The sequence below is a fragment of the Anoplolepis gracilipes genome, chromosome 2 (genome assembly GCF_047496725.1).
Source record: "Anoplolepis gracilipes chromosome 2, ASM4749672v1, whole genome shotgun sequence".
NCBI classification, from domain to species: Eukaryota; Metazoa; Arthropoda; class Insecta; order Hymenoptera; family Formicidae; genus Anoplolepis; species Anoplolepis gracilipes.
The window spans coordinates 5,313,523-5,340,535 of record NC_132971.1 but is presented as its reverse complement, the minus strand read 5'-3'; the positions used below and the strand labels follow the sequence as shown (position 1 = coordinate 5,340,535).

The window sequence follows — 27,013 nt, the reverse complement described above, 5'->3', positions numbered from 1 at the left end:
AGAAAAACATGATGTAGAGCGATTCGGCAGGTAGGTAACCGTAGCCTAGGAACTAAGAGAAGTCTGGCTTGATAAGAAGCGATAAAAAAGCTATTTCTGAGGAAACCTATGACCCTTGTCGCATTTTCTTTATTTCGTTAAATTATGATCTCCGAAAAATCTATTAAGAACTAAACTGGACAGATGCTGTTATTTGCGATATGAGATAAAATTCCGAAATTAAAAAACTCAAATTTATACAAAGAGAACAGCTAAAGTTAAATTTAATAATGTAATGTACATATTTATGAATAGATTAGAATGATATTTACTAATTAAATATAAAGATAAAGTACGAAGAATTGTAAATTTTTAATTCTTGAAAAGAATCAGCGATATATATAATGTTAAAAAAATAGATTAAAATTCATAAAAAAATATGCGATTCTATTTTATATGAAGTCAATACTTTTCGAAATTTTATTAGCGTTCTAAACTAAAATACTTAAATTTCATATTTTCATAGTTTCATATTTCATTAGAATTTTTGAACAACTTAACGGTAGTAGAGTCATGTTACATAGCACTCAAAACATGAGTTTATTGACATATTAGAAAGATATCACGGTGACAATTTCCGAGAAATTAAAAGTTTGCTATGATAAAACAAAGCACTCAAACGTGTTACAGAAAGAACTTTTTATCGCTATTTTTTTAACCGAGTTTCCAAGAATTCACACATTCATTGCATTGATATTGCGTTTACATTTCACTCTTTATATTCCTTTTTTTTAAGATTGAAGATATAATTTTAATCACAAAAATATGATTAAGACAATAAAAGATAAATGCAGTTTTGTCAGCAAATATAAATTAGATATACCTATGAAAGGCAGCAATTAAGATTTCATTTATAGCTCTGGAGATTGCACTAATTGTTCCACCATTATAAAGTCGTGATTAGATTACCAAGAACAATAATTGCCTTTGTATTATATAATTCACTCTCGTGACACTCGTGCTTTCTTATCCAGGCTTATGTTTGCTTTTTGTCTATCTCATGCGACCTGTCAATAGTAATAAAGTACGAATTCCAAAGTCGCAGCGTGACGCCTACTCGACCGCATGTTTCATAACTTTCCGTACGCTGCAACGACGATTTGCATCCTATTACATTATGACTTGTTATGATTTCGCCGACTACCTATCCGCGCAATTGATAGACTGATCAACGACGGATATGTTTATGCAAAACATCGCGCTTGCGAGTCAATCTTGATTGCATCGCGTCAGAGTGCGTTTTTGAGTTCTCTCTGTTAAAAATACTTAAAAAATGTTCAACAACAACAACCAATATAAACGTGGACATATTATTGATTACGCGAGCTATATAAATAATTCTACCGAAACTGATAGTATTATCACAATTTCCGAAAATTTGTGAATAATCTTTAAAAATAATTGAAATTTTAACTAATACATCTAAAATCAAATAATCACAATATAAGATGGAATAAAACGGACGTGATAAACGCGAATCAACTGAATAACAAATGTCAATAACAACTTTTTAAAACTGTTTAATCAACAGCGTAGTAATCATCAATTTTCTAAAAATATCTTTTCTTATTGTGAAATTATTACACAATGCGGTGCAACATTAATTTGCTTAATTTTCTTTTTCACATATCTATTGCTCAACTCACCAGTGTAACACCAGGCCGGCCAGACGACAGGGCTCTCGGTGTCCAACTCCCTCATTCTCTCAGCGACCCGCGGACATCTCCACTCCGTTCTTCCCGACGTGGCGGTAAGAATGTCCAGTTTGGCTATTAGTGTCAACCTCCAACCGAGCGAAGAATCTTCGGTTCTGCCTGTCGTAAATCGCAGGAGAACCGCGTTTGGTGATCTATAGGGGAAATCACCTGTTGCAAAGAGTTCTTTCTTGCTCTGTCTCTATTTCACAGACAGTTTAAATTCGTAAATCTCGTTGTATTATCGGCTGATTTGACAGATTCGGAACAGGCTTATTCGAAAACGTTCAGCTCGTCTGATTCCTATTATCGAGACTTGCACGTGCAAGTTGAGGATTCCGAGAGACAGATAAGTCTGTAGATGACTTTTCGCCGTCACCACGCTCCGGTTGCGCCGCTGATAAGGCACGGAGGAGGCGTCATCGACTCGTTTCGCCCTCGTCTCACTTCCTCTCTGTCACCTCTTTACTCGTCACGTCGTTGTACGGTGATAACACACTTCTCGCAAACTATTTCGCCGTAACAGCGAGGTACACGCGTGTTACACGAAAAGGTGTCTGGCACTTGACTCGAATCGCGTATTAAATGTCACGGAAATGTCAATAAGGTACTATCGACGTTTGACACCTTTACTGAATGTTCCTTTTCTCAGCGCCTTCCACTTTGCTGCTCGTCGAATAATAGCTGTCTTCAGAATCCTGCGAATCGCAATGGAATTTTGAATTAAATCATCAGATTACTCTTTCTTTTCACTCATTGTCAGAACACAGTTATCAGGCTACTCATTTAGCAGATGCTGAATGAAAATTCTGTTGATGTACACTAGATTTTCAATCTACTAATTCTCATTCTTAACAAATAGTTTTAAGCACGATGCGCTGGTCTTTTATCATCACGATTAAGTTTTATCAACGTAAGATCTTGTTTGCACGTGTAAAATTCACTTCTCTAAAAAAATGAGATTTTAGAAATTCTCTCGAATCCGAATATTTCAATAAATCACTTTCATCTTTTCCGTGTCAAGAGATCACGCGTTTCATCAAGCTATCACTTCCTTCACCTCTGCGGTCACCGCGGGATCACTTTCTTCACTCTACAGTACACCGGCGATCGACCGGCCCCGGTAATCGCAGAGTATACCTCCGACCCGGTCGATCCTTGCCTTCAGTCCGAGAGGATCGTTGACGTACCGCGGGATGACACGACACTACACAGCACTGCTGCGTGAGGTGATGTCGAAGAGATAGACGGATAGAAAGAGAGAGAGAGAGAGAAAAAGAGAAACAGTAGAGGGAGAGAGAGAGAAGAAAGAGACGGAAACAGGTAGGGGGATGGACAGAGGGGAAAACGACGGTGGAAGAGATAGTCCGCGGGGAAAGGAAGAGAGAAAGAAAAGAAAGAGAGGGAGAGAGAAAAGGAGAAAGAGGGAAAGAGAGAGGGAAGAATCTGACCACCTGACCACACTGTTCTGCCTTAGTAGGCACGACACACAAGTAAGCGGAGTGGCACTTAGGTTGGTGCACCTGCCGCGAGAGTCCGCGCCGTAATGGGAGCGGGGCAACGGGCGGCAGGTAGGCAGGCCCACAGCTCGTCAACCTGTGGAGAAGGGGATTCAGTCACATGGCGAGTGCCCCGCGCTGCCTGCAAAGGAGGTGGTAGTCGGAGTAGATGGTGGTGGATGAACGAAGGTGGTGATGCTGGCGACGACGGCGCCCGTGCTGGTACTGGTGGTGGTAGTGATAGTGGAGGTGGTGGTAGCGGTAGTGGGTCGCGATAGAACACAGGAGTAAGAATCACTGGAATCCTCGAGAGGAGAGCCGACCGTCGGTGTAACCTGTCGCGACGATCAGTGTCGGCATAGCAATTCCGTTTGGAAAAAATTCGAGATGATTTTCTCGCGTCGTAGGAACGCTGACGAGAAGATGAGTATAAAGAGAGAAAGCATTTGAATAAGCTTCAGCGAGTCTTATTTGAGGTACGCACAGTCGGTGACAACTGTCAGATGCAGAAAATAAACAATGCATAAAAATTTATAATAAAGATTTATATACGCAATAAATAAACTTTGTATATCCGAGAAAAAAATCAGAAATTGAAATAAGGTTTGAATACTATAATTAAATATAAATTTCAATAAAAATAAAAATAAAAATTAAGAAAGAAAATTAATAAATAATTATATAAGTTAAACATAGTTAAATTTATTTAATATAAATAAATAAGCTAAAAAACATATATTGTGTTTTCAGAATAAAATAAAAAAATACAAAAAACGATAATAAATAAAAACTTGCGAAGGAAAAAAATTAACGATTTGAATAAAGTGACCGACACATTATAAAAACAAACGATCCCATAAAAAACCGTAATAGCGATTAAAGCCAAGATGAAGTGGACTATTACTTTCCATTATTTATAACGAGAAAACATTTAGCAAACATTATTATCGATACAATGTTTAGCCGCACCATCTTTCTTGCGTGCTTCGACTACCGATTATGGTTCATCGGGATATTCTGTGCACGAATGCCATATTTGGATCCTTTTACGAGATAAAACGGAAGAGCACCCGTTGAATTCCCAAGATTGTCGGCTAGTACTTGACAGTAGATTGCACCGCAAAGCGTCTCTTCCAAGCACGTCGCTCAATGTCCAGCTATCAATGGTACGTCTTCCTTTGCTTCTGCGACTGGCCGAGACTCGTATAAAATAGTCTAGGTGGACACTACGTCAAGATGGAACGAGACGCGAACACTTTGTTTGCTTGTATGCCATAGTTCTTCAAGGATCGCTCGTAAAACAATATCATTGGCCTGCGTCGGCTCCCGGATAGTGCCATCCTTATAGTTCGAACTTTACTATATTATATATCTTTTCGCGATTCGAAACACAAATTTTGAAAGAGAGGAATAATAATTATTTTACTTGTGAATAAAGATAACAATTTTAGATGTATATCGTATATATTATTTAATAGAAATAAGTTTGAATTAATGTTTGGATTAACTATGATAACTTTAATTATATTTTGTGTCGTATTCTTTTAAGCGTGAGATATCAATATGTCGCCTACGCTCGTCGCTTCATTTCATAGAAGTAGACATAATATAAAAACACACTCTTGACTTTTTTACGATCTTAATGATCTCTAAATTGTTTTGATAAAAATTCTCTTGCTATTCCGACTTGTATTCATCGGATCTTAACCATTCACCTAATTAACACTAATTACACACGGCACCTTTATGGTAATCCCATAACACTATTATTATTCTCTCTCTGTTCGACGAGAAACGTCGCCTTAAATGTACGAACATATTCTTAACGTACGAAGTAGTGAGCAACGCGCCGAGATGAGAGCTTGTTAGGTTAATCATCATATTGTTTCGCGAGGGCGAGGCGCTGCCTTTAACCGACGCGGCGAAACGACGAGTAGTAGGAGTTCGTCCCGGCTTCAAGATGTACCATCAAAGACGATATATCGCGCCCGATATATATCACTCGAGAGAGAGAGAAAGAGAGAGAGAGAGAGAAAGAGAGCACTCCTTTTCTCTTCGCATGTCGGCTTATTATACGTATATATGTATATGTATATCCCCGTACGTGCGCCCGGAGGCTGTGCTCCGAGCTCCTCGTTTAGATATCCGCTCTCCGCGAGATTATTCGAGCGAACGACGCGCAGCTTACGCTGGTCGAAACAGTTCCGACGTATATTATATTGGTATCCTATCTGGCGTCGATCGCCGAGCTTCCGCAGGTAGCGATTACCACCTCGGCCATCTTCTTTCCCGGATAACTATCGGCGATTAAACGGTCCGTCGACCTCCTCCACATCGCGCCATGCGCAACGGGATGTATTAATCGTTCAGCTGGATCGATACGACCCGTCCTTGCGCGCCGGATGCCTTGACGTCCATCAACCCACTCGCAGGAATTAATTAGTGCGCGATGCCGGTCGGCCGGTTAAAAAATTCGCGACCGGCCGGCCGTAACGATATGGAACGAGTAACATAAAACTTGCAATCAATATAAGCTAGTAGTTTATAGAGTTAAGTACACGTAGTTTTTTACAAACTGTCGGTTGGACTTTCTCGGAAATTGTAAAAATTATTGAATGTGTGTGATCTTTTTACAACCTGTATATATTTTATAAAAATGCAATATAAAAATTTATCTTTGAAGAAAAAGCTATTAGTATCGCATATTTTTTTAACACTGATAAATACTGAGTGAGAAATAAAAATTTTATTTTTTTCACAAGTAAACGTATGTAACATTAAATCTTTTTTCTGTTAAAATCATCTTGAAAGTTAATTATGAATAATTAACCGTTATATTTCAATATATCTTATATTCTGACAACTCAAATAATTTAATACCATAGAAAGGGTGAAGAGACGATCCCACGTTATATAAATGTTATACGAATCGATTTTCCCGAGCGATAAATGACGGGGAAACGTGACTTTAAACACGCCCCGTTTCGCGCCACATAAAAATTCCAGAATATCGTATTCATAACGTAAGTTCTCTCGAGTTTTCAAAACGCCAGTTTTCCCAATCGCGACACGCTAGTTAAATGCAGAGCTCCATCTAGTCGTGGTTCATCTTGAGAGACGAAGTAACCGGTGGCGTTCATGAATACGTGTTCATTATTTATGAGCAACGCCTCTCGGCATCAACTGGACCGGCCTCTCTATCTACCGGTAGGCACCCGGGAGAGGAAGGCAACCGGATAACGTATTACGTCTTCATATTTTTTTCCCCTCGTGCACGCCCGCTAATTAAAGGTACCCCGCCAAGGATTTGCCCCGATGATTTAGCGGCGATGCTGCGCCGACCTGATAAGATGGGACAGGTTGATAATGAGGCTCTTTTTGGTATATCGAGAGCCGGATCGAGTTCTAGTAGACTATATCTCCTCCTTATAATAATTCCTATAACTTCTGGCTACCGCTCGATCAAGTTTATCATACTCATAGAAGAATTTTACACCAACGATGCAACGGATTGCATCAGATTAAAAATAAGAACATATTCGCGAAATAAAATAGCATCTTATGCATAAAAACAATTTATCATCGAGCAATGGTATCATTGTGCTAAAAATATCACACGTGACATTAGTCAAATATAAATATTATTGTACCGTACGCAAATGTGTGTACTCGTATAGTATTATGATTTATCACAAGGTTATTTTTACATACAAGTCGAGATAATTCTTGACATCTGTTGATGGAACAGTTATGTCTATTCGATCGAAAAACGTTGTGATTTCGTGCCAAGAATCCGCGGCATCATCAGGATCTTAGCAACGTCGAGGGGTCTTGACGAGAAGAAAAAAAAGCAACTCGCGGCATTCCCCTTTCTCATTACGGTATGCTGGATCAAAAGTGCTCATATTTCATAGACTTGTTCTGGCGTGCCGCACGAGAACCCCTCCGATGGCCTCCGCTCGCGCGCGTGCACGGAGAAGTTACGGTCCCGTTGAATGGAGAAATTTACGTTCGTCAGCAAAACGAGGACCGAAGGGGGAACGATGACGATGGCGAATGAGATGGACGACGGCACCGGTGCTCGACGATGATTTCGACGATTTAATTGAAACGTCCAGCTGGCACTAAAATCTCCCCACCACCTTCTCTCTCTTGCGCGCTACGTATCTTTTTTTCTCTCTCTCTCTCTCTCTTTCTCTCTCTCTCTCTCTCTCTCTTTCTCTTCTGTCATTGCTTTCCGTACTTTCTCAATAATTATCCCTGCAAACCCTCTCGAGAAACATCTTATATTTTTTTTTTAAACAGAGCTGGAATCGTTAACTTGCCGTTGTTGATGAAATCAATGATCAAGCGAAACTTTATGTGCGTTATTTTACAGAAGATATTTCCGATAAACCATAAAATTAAAGTTACTCATTTTTAGCAGAACATATGAATTGGAAAACATGTTCTTTTAAATTCCGCGAAATTATTCGTTAGTTTTAAAGGGATTAGCCTGAGGACATATATGTCGTAACCAATCGACTTAATATTCTACTATAGAATTAAATTTGATAAGTAGTATGGTAAAAAGAAACGGATTCGTCACCTTCGAATTCCCAATATCAATAGATTCGAAAAACTCTGAGAATCGATTAGAAATGAGGCGAGCAGAAATGATACAAACACGCATCTTCATAAAAATGATTTAAAAAACGGTTGACTGCTTTACGAAATTTTTATTATAATGTATGTCAGCAACATAAACACGCGAGATGGATGCTTCTTATTCTTATTAATGAACCGCGCGAATGAATCGTATATCGACATCGAGATTGCCTCCAGAATTCATTTGCGGCCACGGCTGATTTACTCGTCAAACGGCTGTCCGCGAATCGTCTTCTCTCAGCACAGGAAATCTCAGAGCCAACGAACTGTCGGAAAGAATCGATTGATATCTTGAGCTGCGTGCTCTTTTTATCGTTCTCTTTAACTCGTTCCATTTTTTTGATCGATCGTTAATTGAAAGGAATGGCATGGAATTTGCTATTTTCAACGATTCATCGTCCGCGATATGTCTATCGTCCGTATAATTATCGGTAATTCTAACTCATTTTGTGTTATTATAGTACAACTATCAGTACAACGTACAACGTATAATCGTCAACATCAAGCCAGCAGTAGAGTTGACATTGATTTTTACGATGTTGAGGTTTCTAATTCAAAATTTTTTGCATAAAGGATTGTGATTAAAATAGTACAAGAGTTTCTAGAAATAATTAATATTCTTTATCAATCATAACGTTAATGAATACAATATATTTTAAAATTAAATTAAATGTTATATAAACAACTTTATATTCTTCCTTTTTTTTCGCAAAGAGTTTAAACACTGAAGCAATTCAATTTCATTAAACGTTAAATGAAATAAATGGATATTACTTTCAATCACTCAGTATATACAAGCTAAATTTGAAAACACAACAAATTGTAATAAAATTTAATAAATAAGTATTATATAATAAAATATAACGTATTAACGTATCATCAAATACAGTGAACCAATGTATCGCACATTTAATTCATAAAATACCTAATAATGATATATAATTACGATCGATAAATTATATATATAAGAGGGTTTTGAGATTTTCGTCAAAAAACCGTGTTAGCGTCGATTAATATCGCTGGGCGCTGCGATGTGATAAACAAGATGATAGATACGAACACGCACGATTATACGCGCGAGGTTACGGCATCAAATACCGATGAATCAGCGATGGTAAAGGTCAGACGGAACGTGAACGTGCACTTGAAAGGTCAAGGAAAGGTGCAGGTGTCGAATGGCAATCAGCAAAAAAATTTATATAAGCAGAACAGTCAATCATGCCAACTGCAATGCCAGTCACTTTAAAAATTCTGCAAGATTGCTCTCTGAGGTCACGTAAATATATAACTGCGTATTAAAATAAACTTAAAATGACATCACGCAACGAGAATGTCAACAATTAATACATATGTTAGATTTTTATTGTACGAGCCTTGAATGATTTATTTCGTGTGAAATATTTTTCTTTTAAATGTTTTATCATTTATTATTAACCATATACGCAAACAAAATAAAATAAATTTATGACAGATTATTTAATTGACACATTCTATACTTCAAAAATTATTCTTAATTCCAAGAAATATAGTGATTTAATATTTTTATAAGAGACTTGAAATAATTAAGCAATATACATATAAACATCGCTTAATTAAACGGTGAAAGACATCGCGTTATTTTACACGAAATATATTGCGCGACAATAACTTTCCGTCGAAACGAATGTCACGATGAGGCGAGTTACATCGCACTGATGAAATACAAATATCGTTGGTTCTTGTCCTTTCGGCGCTTGAAATCCACAATTTACGGCGCGATTTGGCATTAATATTCCGCCGGGCATTTCGAGGACTTGCATGACATAGCACGCTCTTCATTTTCGTTCATCGTCCGCGCACGTTGATGCACGGAAATTTGGGACCTAATGTAATCCAATAATTTATTCGGCAGCGAAGCGAGAGAACACGTGGAGAGCGTGGGTAGAAATCCTCCAATTTAGGTCGGTAATTTATATGATGATGCCGAGAGACGCGCTGTGTCCGGCAGAAACGTCAAATTCTCTCTTCTCGCGTGATGTTTAGATCGATAATTTATATGCGTTTGACGCGGAACGACGGAAATTTAAGCCGAACCTAACGAACAAGTTTATTCCAAGAAATTCAGGAAGAAATCCGATACCTATTCGTAATAATTAAAATTGTAAAATTAAACTACATATTTTACGATTAGCAGAAAACGAAAGCCTGAACATGAATTAAGCACAAAAATGCAGGAGAAAAATTAATTATTAAAAATCCATTATAATAAACATTTTTTGTTATTTATAATAAAGAATTATCCATCCAAGATTTTTTTTAATCAAAAGTCAGATTCGGTACAATATCGAACATTTTCCACGAAATTCTGAACGGACCGAAAATTCTTGAAAAAATGGACGATGTTTATTGTCGTAACCATACGGTACATATAATTCGTCGAGAAGAAAATGCGACGGAAAGCGCATGGAGGGTGGTGAGCGAGTGAGAGGACAAGAGAACAAAAGGTACGCACGCAGTGCACAAAGTGCAATTTCATAATTTTTGCCTCGTAAAATCTGAGCAATGAGCGACGTAAAAATGAATAACTGGAGGAGCATTCACCCGCGGAACGAATCCTCATCTCCTCCTTCGGCCCCCTCGATCGCCAACGTTCTTCTTGCTCGCACCGGGAGGTGACCGAGCCATCGGGTGGTTGCTCTGTTCCGTGGCCCCCGTTAGCAAAGTAGAACCGATTTTTACCTTCCGGATGGAATAGATTATCATTATTTACGAACAATCTGCAGTATGGGCAAATTGTTTGGGAACGAGTAAGGGCCGCTTATTTAAAAGCCATAAACTATTCAATATGTGGACTAACTTAAATTGTCCGAACAAAAGTGTGAGAATACCTCGCGGCAGAAAAAAATTTGTGATAATTTCACTCTCGGTTAGACAAACCTCAAAGACGATCGACAGCGAATTCCCATAGAAGCTGCAGTTTTTCCTATATTTGTTTAAAAAATATGATAACGTTAAACATTGCTGTGATAAATTATAATAGCTAATACGATCAAAGAATAGCTTGAACAATGCTGCTGATTTAAAATAAATCATGTTTTTATATATAGGTATTCTATTGTATAAAAATATAAAGATTTTCCAACAGTACATATATCTCTATCTCTTTGACACATTACGACATTACGATTCTAAATAACATAAAAGCCAACAACAACAGTTGCAACAAATAGCAAAGTTTTTCGGAAACAAAATTCAAAGCTATTTTACATTTTAAATAAAAATACTATTATATGTAAAAAAGCTTGCGGCCATCGTAAAATTCACTTTTCTTAAATCTTAATTAAAGTGACAATCAAATTCAAACTAAACGCTGCAAGGATAAATGTTACAAAAATTGTAATGTCATTTGATAATTCAATAGTTTCAGGTCAATAAATGAATTTTTATCGTCATCAATTGATCATATCGCAAGTCAAACTATTGTCAAAAGAAGCACGACGGAAGTTCAGTTCGGACCAAGTTTAAAAAAATAAAATACAATTAAGGAAATCAGAAAGAGGCGTAACGCCGTAAAATGCGAGACGCGCGAAATGCTACATATCGACACTCGCAAACTGCACCCAGGATTAATAATGTCGGCGTGCCGGTTGTCGAGAGCGAAGGAGTGAGAGAGAGAGAGAGAGAGAGAGAGAGAGAGAGAGAGGAGGGGGAGGGGAGAGAGAAAGAGACATGAAAGAAGAGAAATGAAGAAGAAGAAGCAGAAGAAGACGATGAAGAAGGAGGAGAAGAAGAAGAAGCGGGAAAGGAGAAGTAAAAGGTAGAGAAGAGCAACAAGCGGTACAGCCTCGGGTGCCGGGCGGGGCTCAGATGTTTATCCCGGTCGACCTCTCTTCCCCCTTTGCCTCTCAGTGCCCCTCTTCGTGCTCCCCGATATGCCCCCTTCACCTCCGGTTCTTGCGGAGAAGGAGCGCGCCCTCGGCAATCCAGTGTTGCGGAGCGTTGCATCTACGTTATGCGTGCTCTTGTTGCTCGGATGCACTCACAGTGGCGTCGCAATCGTCTCCGTTCTCTCCGACAGACGGAAATATGACAGGCTCGATCGCACAAAGGTCCCTGATATTTCGCGATGCGTTGTATATTTTAGAATCGAGAGATTAAAAATTAGAAAAAAATTTGACGAAGAAGATTAAAATTTAATAAAATAGCGGATGTCATTTGAATATACATATATGTATACTTAAATAATATTTATCATTAGCATCCATCATACACAGTCTTTATTGAATCGTAGATATACCGATCCGCTTAATTGCGTAACTTGAGGAAGACGTAAAGTCCAAAATTGGCACATTTTTCTTGGCACTATAAAACAAGCGTTAATTAATACAAAATAAGAATTGAGATAATATCAAACGTGTTTCAGGATGATTTTCGGGTCTTAAAAATTCTCAGAGAAGAAAGTCAGTTCGAAAAACTTGGGCGTGATATCGCGGTGAATGAGGTAGAATGGCTCGGTTCGACAACCGTATCGATCGTAATCGAAACGACCGGGAAGAAGACCGGGGAGGCTGAGGTCTTCGGCTTGTGACGAGGCGTCGGACAGTCGGCGCTTGCAAAAAATCAACGTTAATCAGACACTTCGTATCGCCTGTACTCAGCTCCCGGTGAGCCAAGCGCGATCTAGCTCACAGCAGGTTCTTCGCGGCAAAAAATCGATGAATGAACTTATGCCAGAGCGGATGCTTCGCGCTCGAGTTGACCGACGACGGCGGTTTTACGAGTGTCCATCACGCATATCTTCATCATTATTTGTTAAAATTCGCATGGTGTTTTTTTCTACTTCATCTAAATTCAAACTTTAAATAAAGCACGGGATATAAATTTTAAAATAATTTGCAAAAGAAAAATAAAATTATTAACATATTATTCTCTGATTCTCCATGCACATAGATGGTCCGCTTTGCAATAAAGTTAAGTACCTAGCACGAGTTAATCTCTCCTCCTGGCAATCTTTTATTTTATCTTTCTCATTGTAATTCCTCGGTACTAATACAATAATACAATTATTCATCATCGTTAGCGATTCGGATCCGCGCGGATCTAACGCAGCGATCGACCAATCTATCGATCAATGTCAATACAGTCGTATATAAACGCAAACGAATCTAAACTAATCATTCGCCAACACCGCGCCAACTGTGCGACGACCGTATCGAGATAAGAGTCCCTACGAGTTCGAAACGAGCTATGCTACTCGGCCTGTGTACTCTCTCCTAGAGATTCGTCCGCACGATGGTTTCATCGAGCACGTATTCCGCTGATGACGCACTTCCGGCCAAGTGAACCCTCGCGGTGGCCCCTGTGATAATTCCGGAGGATCGAGAGAGGAGCGAGAGAGAGATTCATCCACCGTGACTCCGTGGCCCCGTGACGACCCCGAAGAGATGTTTGCTCTTGTTGCGGTGCTATGCTCCGTAGCGACCGGCGGCTGTATGAAAGCACAAGAAGAAGAAGAAGAAGAAGAAGAAGAAGAAGAAGAAGAAGAAGAAGAAGAAGAAGAAAGAGATGAAGAAGGAGAGAAGGAAACGAGCGAGCAGAGGAAGAAGAGAGAGTAAGTAAGGCGAAAGAGGATCAAGGAAGAGCAGCGAAGGGAGCAAGAAGTCGACGCGGTGATGAGGTGGGGCAAAGCAGGAGGGGAGAGGAGAGAAGGTGGAAGACGGGTCTTGATCCAACGCCTAGCCTCCGAAGGAGCTCGCTCGGGCGCCCGATGGTAGCGGTTCGCTCATCATTGTAATTACTTCGCGAGGATGTACCAGTATATTGGATCATTATCGACCGCTCCATATCTACCACCTAGCCCATAAGTATAGACTTATGCTCCCGGTGTGTCCGAACGGTAATCTCCTTTCTCTCGCTCTCTTTCTTTCTTTCTCGATCGTACGCACGTTGCACGAGCGCATGCACGTATGCGAAAGTGCGTGTGCGAGGACATGCGTCGAAAGGGAAGCGAACAGAGGGGCAGGAAACGCGATCGAGGCACGTACCAGCTAACGACTCGTCCCTCTACGGGCTCTCTGATCAAACAATCGCGGCAACCGGGGCAACTTTCTAAAGGATCTTCGCGAGTATCGGAGGGGCATTCTCCTGACTTCTCGTGAACATTCGTTTTCGTGGTGGGTGATGACAGTGGCGTAAGCGGATGGACGATGTTGATAAATTTGGTAATATTTTACCTACCGCAGATTCACCGTCCTAAGCTTCGCACACATTTCTACGTTCTCCAGTTAATCGAACGAGAGAAAGATTACGAAAACTGTGATAATACAAAAATATATATTACAAAAATTTAACAAAAACTATAAAAATATGTATAATAGTCTTATATATATATTTGTAGATTTTTTTTTTATTCATGTATAATATTTTTTTGCGTATTCTTAAACATATTGTATACTTCGCACATGTTTAATTTTAAAATATTTATATAAAGTTGATTATAATTCAGATTATTTTAAAGAAAAAAAGATAATATACATAAAATTTATATAAAATGTTAATAAGAATAAAATTGTTGATTACAATAGATAAAGTGCATCGCATTCAAGTATACGCAAATATAATATATTCGTGTTGCAATAAGTATAAGTCGTGCACCGGAAGCGACTGGCTGTACCGCAGCTGATCGATTAAAGGATATAACGCAGTAATTATCATTACGTGGTGATCTATGAGCTATAAAACAAGATTATAATTGCTTATACTTTTATCGAGAAAAAAAAAATCGTAGCCTTTAATATCCTGCTAGAATCTATATAGAGATTTTAAGAGAGATTCTAATTTTAACAAATAGAATCGTATCTTTGTTAAATTTCCTTTTCTTTTATTTAATCATATGGTAATTAGTGTGTGCTCAAAATATCAATAACTAATTTATTTGTAAATTTTATTGAGATTTTCAATCAGAAAATATCTTTAGAGAAAAATTAATTAAATCTCAATGAATTTATAAAAAATATACATGCATGTACCTCTATTGATTGTTTGTAGACTTGTAAGAGGAAATCCGTTTTCACAAGTTTGCTTAACGTAAAAGGAAATATTAATCATGAGAAATATAACTGCAGAATAGAATGTGTATTGTATATCGGAAATGCCCGATTATACAAGCATTTGATTTATTAATACTATGATGCAATAATTACGCGATAATTTATCAACTACAAAGTGTATGTGAGTGTAATATTTAAACACATTAGCTTTAAAAATAAAACTGAAAAGAATTATTTTATTTGCATATACAATTTAATAGACAGCTCTCTTAATCCTTTTTATACAAATAAACAGCATAAAAGATAAATGGCTCATATACTTGCTCAAAAATCGTTCCACGTCATGGAATCTTTAGTCCTTTCAAATGCTGCTGAAATTTGATCACTTCTCAACTCGTACGATGCGATCACGGAAAAGAAAAATAGTCTGCTGCTCGAACGATAATTGTGGATGCGTAGTCGATATGTATCAGCGTATATTTCAAAGAGAATAATATTTCGGTGTCTTCTTTCATACGACTTTGTATAATTTGCCTGACTTCTTTATATTATACAGATCTTTGCTTTTCTGTTAAAAACAAAGAAAGAAAGATTCGAGCAAACATACGTGAGAAAATCACGATGTCAAAAAAAATGTCTTAAAATTAACGTCGAATTTGTATCAAGCTAGTTTCGTAGAAAATAACGTTGACAAATCTAATGAGCATTTTTAAGAATTTATTATACATCCAAATGATATGACTTCTATTAAATAGAATTTAATCATCATCTTACGTGATTTGTTAAATATAAATAAATTCAAAATAAGTGAAATTGCCAGAAAATAAGGCTATTTGTGGATTCATATTTCTTCCGATCAATATGTCGATTAATCACTTCAAGTTAAATACATGTACAAAAGTTTTCGATAATCTTCGTTCGTTTGATATCTGGAAAAAAATAAAGACATAGCAAATATTCCCGCGTTTCATGGGATTTATCAACCTCGCACGACCGTTAGACCGAAATCCGAATCGAGGATCTGAAATCCTGCAGGTCGCGTCGGGATCGATCCGGGATGCGCAACGGGAGCTCACGTAAAGGAAGGAACGGGAGCGTATCGAAAGATGCAGACTTCGATAATCCTTGAGGGTAGGTAGGTCGGTACATCGTGCTCGCCGAGTCTTGCCTATCGTGGTGAGGCGTTGAACGGAAGGAAAGGGGCATCTTTCCTCTCCGTTTCTCTCCTTCCCCCTTTCACTCTCCATCTCTCTTCCTCTCAACATCATCGCCTTCGTCTCGCGGCCGGCCGACCTACGTGAAGATGCTCAGGTGTAAAACCGTTGATTGCCACGGCGCGGTATTTTCTCTTTGTACGGCGATGGTAGCGGTGGGCGTGCCGGGCACGACCGAAGGGAGACGGCCAAGGCCTCCTCATCGCGCGCTACCGCGATTATGTTTATTATACTTCGGCACACGCGTGTGCGCGCGCGTACGTGCGCGTACTTACACGCGTCCCCTGCTGTTCGCGCGCGGTCCAGCATCCTCGTCGCGAACCAGGGAGTATATATAGCCTGCCGTGTCGTTCCATTCCCCGGTAAGAATGAATGACGGTGGCTACACCGCGGAGACGACTATTTTCCGACTCGACTTTGTTTAGAGTTTTGCGGAGGCGACAGTCTCGTCTGATGTCGAGAGTGATCACGCTCGATTGCGCGCGGGTTTAGAGGATCGGTCGCGATCGCGTAGGATTGACTCTTCGTACTCGGCTAACGACCGTATATGCGGAGGAAGAGGTTTACAAGAGAAACACAAAAACGAATCTTAACTATAGCGTAAACTAATTAATATAATTTAACATAATTTATGGTTCGCATTGAAATTTGGTTTTATGAGGAACAATAAATTATACAAGTCTGAAAATCGTTCTATCCCTTTTTACATACATTGAAATAAATGTAACAAATAAATATTTGTTCCTTGCATCGAAATTCTAATATACTTGAAATATTTTTTATTTTTTCGAGAATCAGCAGCGATAACAGAACTTGTCCTAATTAGTCAAGAAGCCAAAAGAAATGAGAATGTATCTGTGAATATTAATACTAGAAGTGACACCGGAATATATTACTCGAAGCGACACGCTAATTATCTTCTCGTGATTTCGAAGAGAGATCAATCATTGCGATTCACGACGGCGATAACGATCCCGTCATCGACAATGACGCGCATATGACGCTCGAGCGACGCGCCGTCGTCGAAGATGAAACCGCGTTAGAATTCCATCGAGGTGGAGCCTTGACATTTCGTGGCCTGGAATCGACCAGCATAATTGATCGGCCTCCGCGGCTCCCATTCGACGAACGATCGCTATCCATTCTGTCCGGTATGGTTACGACGATCAATCGCGCCGTGCGACCTCGCGACGGAACGCAGCCGCGTTGAACTGGATTCTTTCGCGGAACGAGAAAGAAGTAAAGCCGATTGAACCCTTAGAAGACTTCAAATTATGCGACACCGAATGAGCGGTGGGAGAAAGAAGAGAAGAATAGAAATAAAGTCGTGCAAAGTAAAAGTCATGCGAGACATGATCAGCGACATCTTAATTCAATACTCAAATATACTCTTTATTCAATACTTGCATCTGTTTTATTTTGTTATTATTTAATATTAGATATATATATATTTTTTAATTTTATTTAATATTAGATGTAATTTTAATATATAAATAGCTTTTGAGAAATAAAGATGAATATAAAATAATGGAAAATACATATGTTATAAATGTGGACACCCTTTCGTTATTTCTATATAATTTTGTCATTTAAATATAAAATTATCAAGAGACCAGGAATTTCATTTAAAATGCAAAATCCATAGATTATTGAAAAATAATGTTATGCAATACTTTTTACAATACAATTGTAATATTCTTTTTAATTTGTCATGTTTCAGCGAGCATCGATATGGCTCTGAAAGGTAACGAGAAAAATACGGACAATTTTCATGTAAAGCTGGCGATATCTATTATTAGTACAAGTATTCCTTAACAATGCATTCTAAGTAAACGAACGTGCAGCAGCGACAAATATACGCTTAGCAAACACGAGAAACAAATACCACGAGTGCTGCAATTTTCTATCGTTAACTATTGCCAGTGTGTACTGCCACGTGTGCTAACGTATGTACCAATAACGATCGCTCGCGCGTACTAAAAATTTTATAGCGTTGCGTTTATCGGCACGAGAATAGCGTCGGAGAAATCTTGTTTAACAAAATAATGACTACGATTATTCTACTTTACATTCGCCCGTTGTGTAGCGCGCACACCATACTCCCTCGCAAGTCGGAGCCCGTTTTACCCCGCGGCAATTTACTAGAAGTAATCGTCGATCAAGAAGAGTTATAACTACCGGATTGTCAGCTACTCGCTAGCATTAAAAGCGCATTTTTCAGTCGCAAGACGGCGCGGCGTCGGCCAGTATGTTACAAATAGTCTACGTTTACGGGACCTAAATTGCCCATCTATCATAGCCCGTGTATTGTAAATGTTGAATTTCTCACATATTTCGAATTTAAAGTACTTTACCGAGAGGCTAAAAATCGCTATCATGTATATTTTATTAGTTATGCAGTTGATATAAAAGTAAAAAAATAAATAGGCATTTATATGCCTCGATGAAATATAATTGCCCGTGCTTATGCAACTAAGGAAATACGTGGATATAATTTAAAGTAGCATCAATCAGAAAATCTGTCGTATCTTCTCATGACTGAAGACGATTGCGTGCGACTCTGATATTGTTTTTCTCTCTTTTTTTCTATGTCTCTTTCTCTTTCTGTCTCATGAGCTAATAAAACTCGTCTAATCCTATGCAACGCCCAGGGTGCAAGCGTATAGGAAAAGTGGCTCGCGTGATTCGTGTCTCGACTCGTTCAATTTACATAAACACGTACTCATTGATTGCCAGACCAGATTGTCCGGCGTTATTACTACCACGACCGGTTAACTTCACCGCAGGACCGCGAATAATCGTTAAGGCCTAATCGCTTCGCTACGCACGTAGCACCGACCTCGCCCGATAGATACGCCCGGTGCGTAAAGTTAACGTCATCGGCCCCCGCGTAATCGCTTGAATCAGTAGACTGATGATTTTAACTTCCGACATTCAAGAAACGACGGTTATCACGTTACTTTTCTTAATGTCAGAATCTACAACTATAGTTATCGCGGTGGATTATCACAGAAAAGGAAGAAAGCACATCGTCGGCAAATAAAGAATTATGCAGATTGTACATTATGATATTTAATACTGTATACAGGAAAAGCACAGCAGGTATCACACAGATAAGTACTCACCGAAATGATACGAAAACGAGCCTCCACCGTCAGAATAGCCGTTCCTCTCGGATCCTGAAAAGATACAGAGAGAACGTTAGAAAATGTAATTCAATATTCAAAAAAGATTTATTAACTTCTGCAATCTTTATTTTATGCAACTCTGAAATCTTAAAAGAAAAAAAAAATAATAATGTGTTATTTTTTTCGATGTTTCTCATTAATCTGAACTGCTTCATCTCTTATATACGATAACTAATCAAAAGTTCCCTCTAAAAGGGGATGGAACGCGTATCAATCGATCGATCAGCGAGTACCACGTGCATCGCGAGTGCTAGATGGTAGTCAGAGCACCACCCACGAAGTGGCTACTTAGCATGCACGACCAGCCAGGAGGTACCTACCTACTTATCTGACAGGGTTAACTAATACAGCTTCCATCGATCGCGCGCGGTCTCTTGATTAGAAATACGTCGATAAATCAAAGAAAGGAGCGATGCGCGAGAGAGTACTGTGCGCGCCAGAGATAGCCATGGAGAAGGAAGACCAAGAGAGGAAAAGGAAGAGCAAAAAGGATGAAAACGCGGAACACAGCATTCTATATAATTGTCCCGCTTATATGCTTACGACGAGGTAAACGACGATAAACATATGTAGTATGTAATGATGGTTAAAGTGGTTGTTAAACTTGAGAGATTGTAAAATTTAGCAGGAATAAATCATTGATTCATATCAAAAAATTAAAGTTATTTAAATTAATTCGCTAATTATATAATTGCGCTAATTTTTATTTATTTTACTTTTAATTTAATTACCTATAGGTATAAGCTAATGTTTCTGCGATATTGAAATACATTTTAATAATTTCATAATTCAATTTCAATTTTATATTTGTGCATTATAATTGTGCATTTTCAAGTGTATTATTCTAGCGACGTAAGAAATAATTTATTATAATTCGCTAATTATATAATCACGCTAATTTTTATTTATTTTACCTATTTAATTTAATTACCTATAATAAGCTAATCTTTCTTCGATATTGAAATACATTTTCATAATTTCATAGTTCAATTTCAATTTCAATTTTTGTATTTTTATAATTGTGCATTTTTAAGTATATTATTTTAGCGACGTAAGAGCTAATTTATTATATAACTCTTCATTATAAAATAAATACTTTAACGTTTCTTCAGACTATTTCGCTATACGATATTTCTGCTAGCGCTGCCATGACAGATATATGCTGATGGTTCTGTTATATGCACCCGCGCATCATGCAAGCGCAGTTTCGCGCGGTTGTAACGAGATAATTAAATGAATATAATCAGCGATAAATGCGCACTGCCCCTGCGAGTCGTCGTTTAATTGGACGTTACGCCTATCAAAGCATGTTGCTTCCGCTGCAGCGCGGATGCTGCGCGCCGCTGCGTCGAGTTTGCGGGAAGAAAACGATCTAAAAATCTCTAATCTTGTCTGCTGTATAATTTCAAGCCAAGAGAACAGAAAAACAATGAGAAAAATTAAAATTGCGTTAGTAGAGTTTTCTTACCTCTGTATCGGTTCAGTCGATAACTGAAATCCCAATCGAGACGGAACATACTAATCAAAGATGTAATGTCATTCTACACTGATCCATTCACTCTTACTCGAAATAAAATTACTCACTCAAAATAAGACAAATTAGTTTAATTAAGACCACTCTAATAAAAATATGAAAATCTTCAAAATTTATTTAACTTGAAAATTTGTTACGTTATTGTATAGAATAACTAAATAAAATGAAATTATCTAAATAATTTGCGTATGTGTCTTATATATAAAATATGAAAAAAAAATCAAAGATTTATGTGACAAAAACGGAAACGATTTCAACGCGATCTCTACTGACATAAGTAATTTTCTTGCTTTTTTCACCGTTATACTTCGTCGCGGTGGACGTGCGCATAATCATCCGCGCGGCCTGGAAAGGCCGCCGACGCGAGCGCGAGCGTCAGCGGGCGAGATTCCGCTCGTTCTTACACAGCGAGAGAGGCCATAGATTACGGTTTTATGCCGCGATGAAACTATCTCTAGGCTAGGTGCGGCCTGGCACGTTCGTTCGCCTGCCTAGGCCGACGAAAAGGAAAAAGTCACCGCAGATTTCCCTCGCACCTCTTAGCGGAACCGTTCAGCCGCGGCGGCGAGCTACGCTCCGTAGGTTCCATTGACGGCGCGGTGGTTTCGAGCCTAAGGCCGTAGTTGCGTTTCTTTATCACGATGGTTTTGCCACTTCGCCGCTAGAAAGGAACGCGGCCTCGTGCACTTACCCGCGGATCATAAAACATGCTGTATCCGTACTATTCGTGCCATAGGTGTTGCCTACATTCGTGGTAAAGATCGGAAAAGAGATGAGAAGCACAGAAAGCATATAATATTTCAGCCGATACGATAAAATCTATTATTCTATATGCACACGGTATTTATACGTGTTAGACGAAACCATTGAAAATCATATACACATCAACCATTTGACAAATGTCTAAATCTAATAAAAATATTGAAAAAGTAAAATTGATCGTTCACGTTATATCAAATATTCTAATTTTTAGATTATAATCTCGGCTAAAATCAATTGTTGCTAGAGTAATTGGCAGTGATTAAGATGCTTTATTTTTATGTTAAAAATTTATCATGTGATATTTTCCGTAATTGGTTTTATCTAAATAATCTAATTTTGCAGAAGTCCATCAGACTCGATCTATCACTTAAAGTCGACCTCTCATCAGCGCTTAAACTTTCATCGACACCTCATCGTTTATTGTTAATCATGACGAAATACCGTAGTGCGTTCTGTGAAAGTTCTGTATAAGGTAAGAGATTTATTTTGCGAAACAAGTACGATTAAATCAAATCGATCGGTAAATTCCTGCGCGATGGAAAAACACGTCGAGAGAACGAAACGTGTCTATCTCTCCTGCATAGCTTCGTACGACCGTGAAACAATTGCGGGAACGATCACTTGCAATGTAATAGATTTTCTTTTACACCGTGACTTATACGAGTTCGTGCATAAGTTTAGCAAAGAGAATGAAAGGAATCAGAGCGAACGCGAGCGATCGACGTTCTTGTGAAGCTCGCCCTTCGCGTCACTCGCCCTCATTCGCTGTTCTCGGCTCGCATGTTCTCGTTAATAAGGACTTTTTCGAGCTTGCTCGCGCGTGTCTCACGCACACGGTACACCTACCCGACCTAAGCGGTTCATTAACTTCGGGCAAAAAGCCCAAAAAGAGAGCGGCGCCCACGCCGTAATTTGAATATGATGAAGCTCGCTGATCGTAAAGTCAAATATTTTCGTGGTTCGCGCAAAAAACCCGGTAATTTTCCGCATGTTAACCCGCGCACGTTTACATCTCGCAATTCCATATGAATTTTCATTATGAATACGCGTTTTGTCGCAATTGCTAAAAGCCCGGAAGTCGCAGATTACTAAACACAAGTAAGTTGATAATTATGAAAGTATTAACTAATTAGTTTGTGCACAAGTTAATTGAGAACTGACACGCTAGCTGTCAATAAATTTAAATCTCATCCTTAGATAATCTGTTTTTATAATGTATAATAAGATTTTATTAACATTATTATCGTAAACTTATATAATTTTTTATATTTCTATTAACAATGATAGTAATTTTTTTTTTAATGACATGAAAGAATTTTTATAATAATACATTTTCGCAGACTATTTAAAAAATCGCAGATATACTCATTTTTTTTTACAAATTTTGAAACCTCAACAAATGGTCAGATAATTAAGATTTAATTAATTTTATTCATTTCTATCGAAACGAACTTGGTAATAAACGAGATTGAAAGAAAGGATCAAATCGGAGATTAAAAATCATCATAAAAAAACGTATCATAACAAATAAAAGACCAAAGTCGAGAGAGAAACAAGCACGTGGCGTGGGAGTTCACAGGGATGGAGCGAAGGGAATGAACGAGCACGCGTTGTGGGCGGATCTCGAGGAGATGGTGGAGGTTAAAGAGGCGGTGTTGGTAGGAGCTACCTCGATAAAACCAGAACTACGAAGGCATACCGATTTATAGTCTTTCCTTTTACATATGTAAATTTTATTTGTAATATTAGTATTACTCTCAAATCAACAAAATCAAAATCACCGAGACAGACCTATAATGAATTGATGTTTAAATAAATTTCAGAGCTTCTCTCGTCTCATCAAAAAAACACGAAATGTTTTCAATTTTATATATCATTTTTAAATATCAATTTTTTTAACTTGAATGTATTACGGTAGAATAGATGATAATACTTTCTCTTTAATATCTCGATCTAACATCTTCAGGAATTACTAATTTAATTTTATTAATTTTATGTATCTATCAAAAAGTCAATCTGGCGCTGTGTTATAAATTATCGGTTATCTTTAAAATTCCGATGATATACTGAAGTATACCTTAGAATTAATAAAATTATGTTCGGCATGTGTGATGATTCAGGAGATGACGGAATTGCACATTGAAACCTAATTTACATTTTCCATCGTATTAAGAGATTGAAGAGGTCTGTAATTGGTTGGTGGTGGTAACATGTAATTTCTATGCGAGTTTCACCTAACGAGACCTTTCGGGCTCCGTGGATAAACACAGGGTTAAGAAATGTTGTGCGATGCAGAAAATGAAGTACTTGGATAGAAACCTCTGGTGCACCTGCTGATAATGACATGTCGCGACAATTTTCCAGTTATTATGTCTGCTACGATGTTTCCGGCGAAATCAACGACAAAAACTAACGAGGCAAACCATAAATCATTCCTCGCGTCGCGTCCTATCTACCGGAATCAAATAATCGGGTTTTATTAAGTTAACTCTTTATAACTTAACCTGATGATGAAATAATGTAGTCATTCTATCGCGTTTTACACAATAGTTTGTTGCAATTTAGAAGTAATTTTGTATCAACAACTTCATGAAGCATTATGATTCGCGTAGAATTCTAGCGTTTTAAGAGTTATTTCAAATTACGCTTTACAATATACGAGAAGACGTAAAACGATTGACATATCAGACGAGCTCAAATCACTAATCTCTTTCCGGCTGCTTTTTCGAAACCAGATTTACATTGGCACCTATTGCGTCTGATTGTTCGTAATTAGCGACGCGTTGCGTGCGCCCACGTCAGGTCACCGGCGTACAAGATGAAGAGGACGATCCCCGTTAACGAAGGTGGTGTAAGGTCATACGCGAGCCGACGCGTGACCCACGATACCTACGCACGTATTGCACCCACGCGCGAATGAGATGTATACGCAACGTTCCTCCTCACTGTGTAATCAAGGGAACGATTCACTCCGTAATTGTAATGCAAACCGAAGCTACTGACACGATAACGATCCTCTTCATTAACAACGGCATTTACAAATCTGGTAGAGAAATCAGACACCCACAGTTAAATACCATTGTTCGCATTAACTAAATTTATCGGCGAGTCAGAGTTATAAGAAAAAAATAACGTTTGTTTGTTAACTGATTTTATAAAGTATTGCTAAAAAAAATTACATCTTTATTTATAAAGTTATCGTAAAAAATTACACCTTTCGATATAATGCGAAAGTGTAAATAATTCATTATTAATTCTCGAGGTCAGTCGTGTGTCTACAAAACGTATTTACGGGGCAAATACATGCATGCAAAGAATTATGTCATTATAAGTTAATTTTGGTTGGTTACTTAAGATTCGTTACGGATCATTAAGCGATTCGCGAGAGGGTCCACGATTTCCACGAAAGGCGCGCTTGATTGCTCGTCATTGCTTTATTTACGATTATTCGAGAATGTCGCTCGGTAATTAAATTTATATTGCTACTTTCATAAAAGAAACGTCACGTTTGTAACATCGAACGAGATCGTACACACCCATTAAGGGAGTAACTAATCACGCGACCACGTGGATCGATAGTGTACGCGTGACACTGACCCTGACAGGCGAACGATAACGAGCGCGGCTGGCGTTTATAATCGACACGACTATATGAATGTCACAAGTTCCGTAAGGTTGAGTGAAAGCTTTGACCCGCTCTTTAATGCGTCTTGAATTGTGTCGAAAAGGTTGATGACAGAATCGATCGAAGCGAAGTCGCGTTTTGCATAGAATAAAAGAGCGGTTCGGCAGAAATTGATCGAGAACGTCTTTATCGCATTCCACTCGTGATGTCTCACAACGGCCGCGCGTTGATTTAATTCCCAACCCGGTTACGTGCACGCGATAACGGGTTTATGCTAGTACTCCGAATAATTTATCGTCATTGTCTTCGTCGAGCTACGAGCGTAATGTGTGCAATAATGATTTTCAAAAGGGGGGAAAACATTAACGCCGCACCGCTCCGTTATTCTATAATAATGGCGATTTACGAGCGATTGCCATGGCGTCAAAAGGAATGTATTCTTGTTAATATTGAATGGAATAACTTGGCCAACAATATGCAGATAAAGCGACAATGCATATCATTGTTACGACGATCCGAACATTAATAATGTATAGACATTTTAGAATTTAACTACGAAACCGGGACTGATGCAGAAAGTTTTTTCGGAAAACAAAATTCTATTGTTCGATATGTTGCTTAAAGAGATTGTATGTCATCACTATCAAATTAATTTCATTTATTATTATTATTCTTCTAACAAAAATTATTTTCCTATCTGTCGTCTTAACAGATATAATAATATTCGTATCAAATTAACATTGTTTGTCAATAAATAATGCGAAAAATACAAAATCATATTATGCATTTACCCAGTGTTTTTTCCCAACGCATTGATTATCTCGCTTAGAAAGCCGAGTCAGTTCGTCGCGTCATTATTCAATATCACATTCATCATGCAACGCACGCGTCTGCACCGGACGCACTCATAAGACACTTGAGCATCGATGCACAACAAATACACAAGCACACCGACGGAAGTACTTCACCGAAGCACGTGAAAAATTTGCGAAAATCCGCGGTAATGCCGTGGTTTGTTTCGCTCTCTTTCGTCCCTCTATCCCCTTTCGTATTTTTCCGGGCCGCGATGACTCTTGATCCGTCGCGAGAGTCTCGCACTCGAGTCGGTTACGAAGTAGAGTCGGAGCTCTAGGTACGCTTTGGTAGGGGTCTGCACGGGGTCTCGAGAGAAACTGGAAGGGGGATAAGGTCGAAGGTCAGGGCTATGCCATACGACCCGTGACCTCTGACCCTCTCGATCCCTCCGACCCAACCGATCCGCTCTCACCCCTCTGCCTCTTCCACGCTCTCCTCCCTCCTACCACAAGCCGCTTCCTTCTCTCTTCGTATCCGCATAATCCCGCGTTGCTCTTTCTCTCTTTCTCTATCCCGCCTCCCTCTTTTTCTCTTTCGCGCCTTCTCTCTTTCTCGTCTTTTTCCTCTCTCAAATGTCAGCCAACGCGGCAGCCGCACAATGCAAGTTATACACGTGTGTAGGGTATATGTATGAAAAGCGTATTAAAGCCGATCCGTGAGGAAAGATCGGATAAAAAAAAAATATATATATATATATATATATATATATATATATATATGTATATAAATATATACGTGTCGTTTGGTTTTTCCAATTTCTTTCTTTACTGCGTCTTTCTTTACTACTTACTAACGTAAATGCATTTCGATAATAAGAAGCGATCATGTAATATGCGTTCTAAGTTTTTGAAGAAACAGCGAATTGTGTTCTCTAACAATGAAAAAAAGTCGTTAGCATTGTGTTTTTCCGGTGCTTTATACGTAATAC

At 38.5% G+C, this 27,013-nt stretch overlaps 1 protein-coding gene across 12 annotated transcripts in view; it reads right to left on the bottom strand.

Moving 5' to 3' along the window:
* Positions 1 to 27,013, bottom strand: part of LOC140676016 (uncharacterized) — a 227,913-nt gene that overhangs the window by 94,609 nt on the left and 106,291 nt on the right. For 5 of the 12 annotated variants that reach the window (XM_072910597.1, XM_072910599.1, XM_072910598.1 and 2 more), the window contains one exon: positions 19,247 to 19,300. In XM_072910597.1, the coding sequence (XP_072766698.1) occupies positions 19,247 to 19,300 (54 nt within the window). Of the gene's footprint in view, positions 1 to 1,685; positions 3,330 to 19,246; positions 19,301 to 20,777; positions 21,011 to 26,021; positions 26,512 to 27,013 lie in introns of those variants that run through there. The other 7 variants (XM_072910603.1, XM_072910604.1, XM_072910602.1 and 4 more) reach the window with 6 other exon arrangements.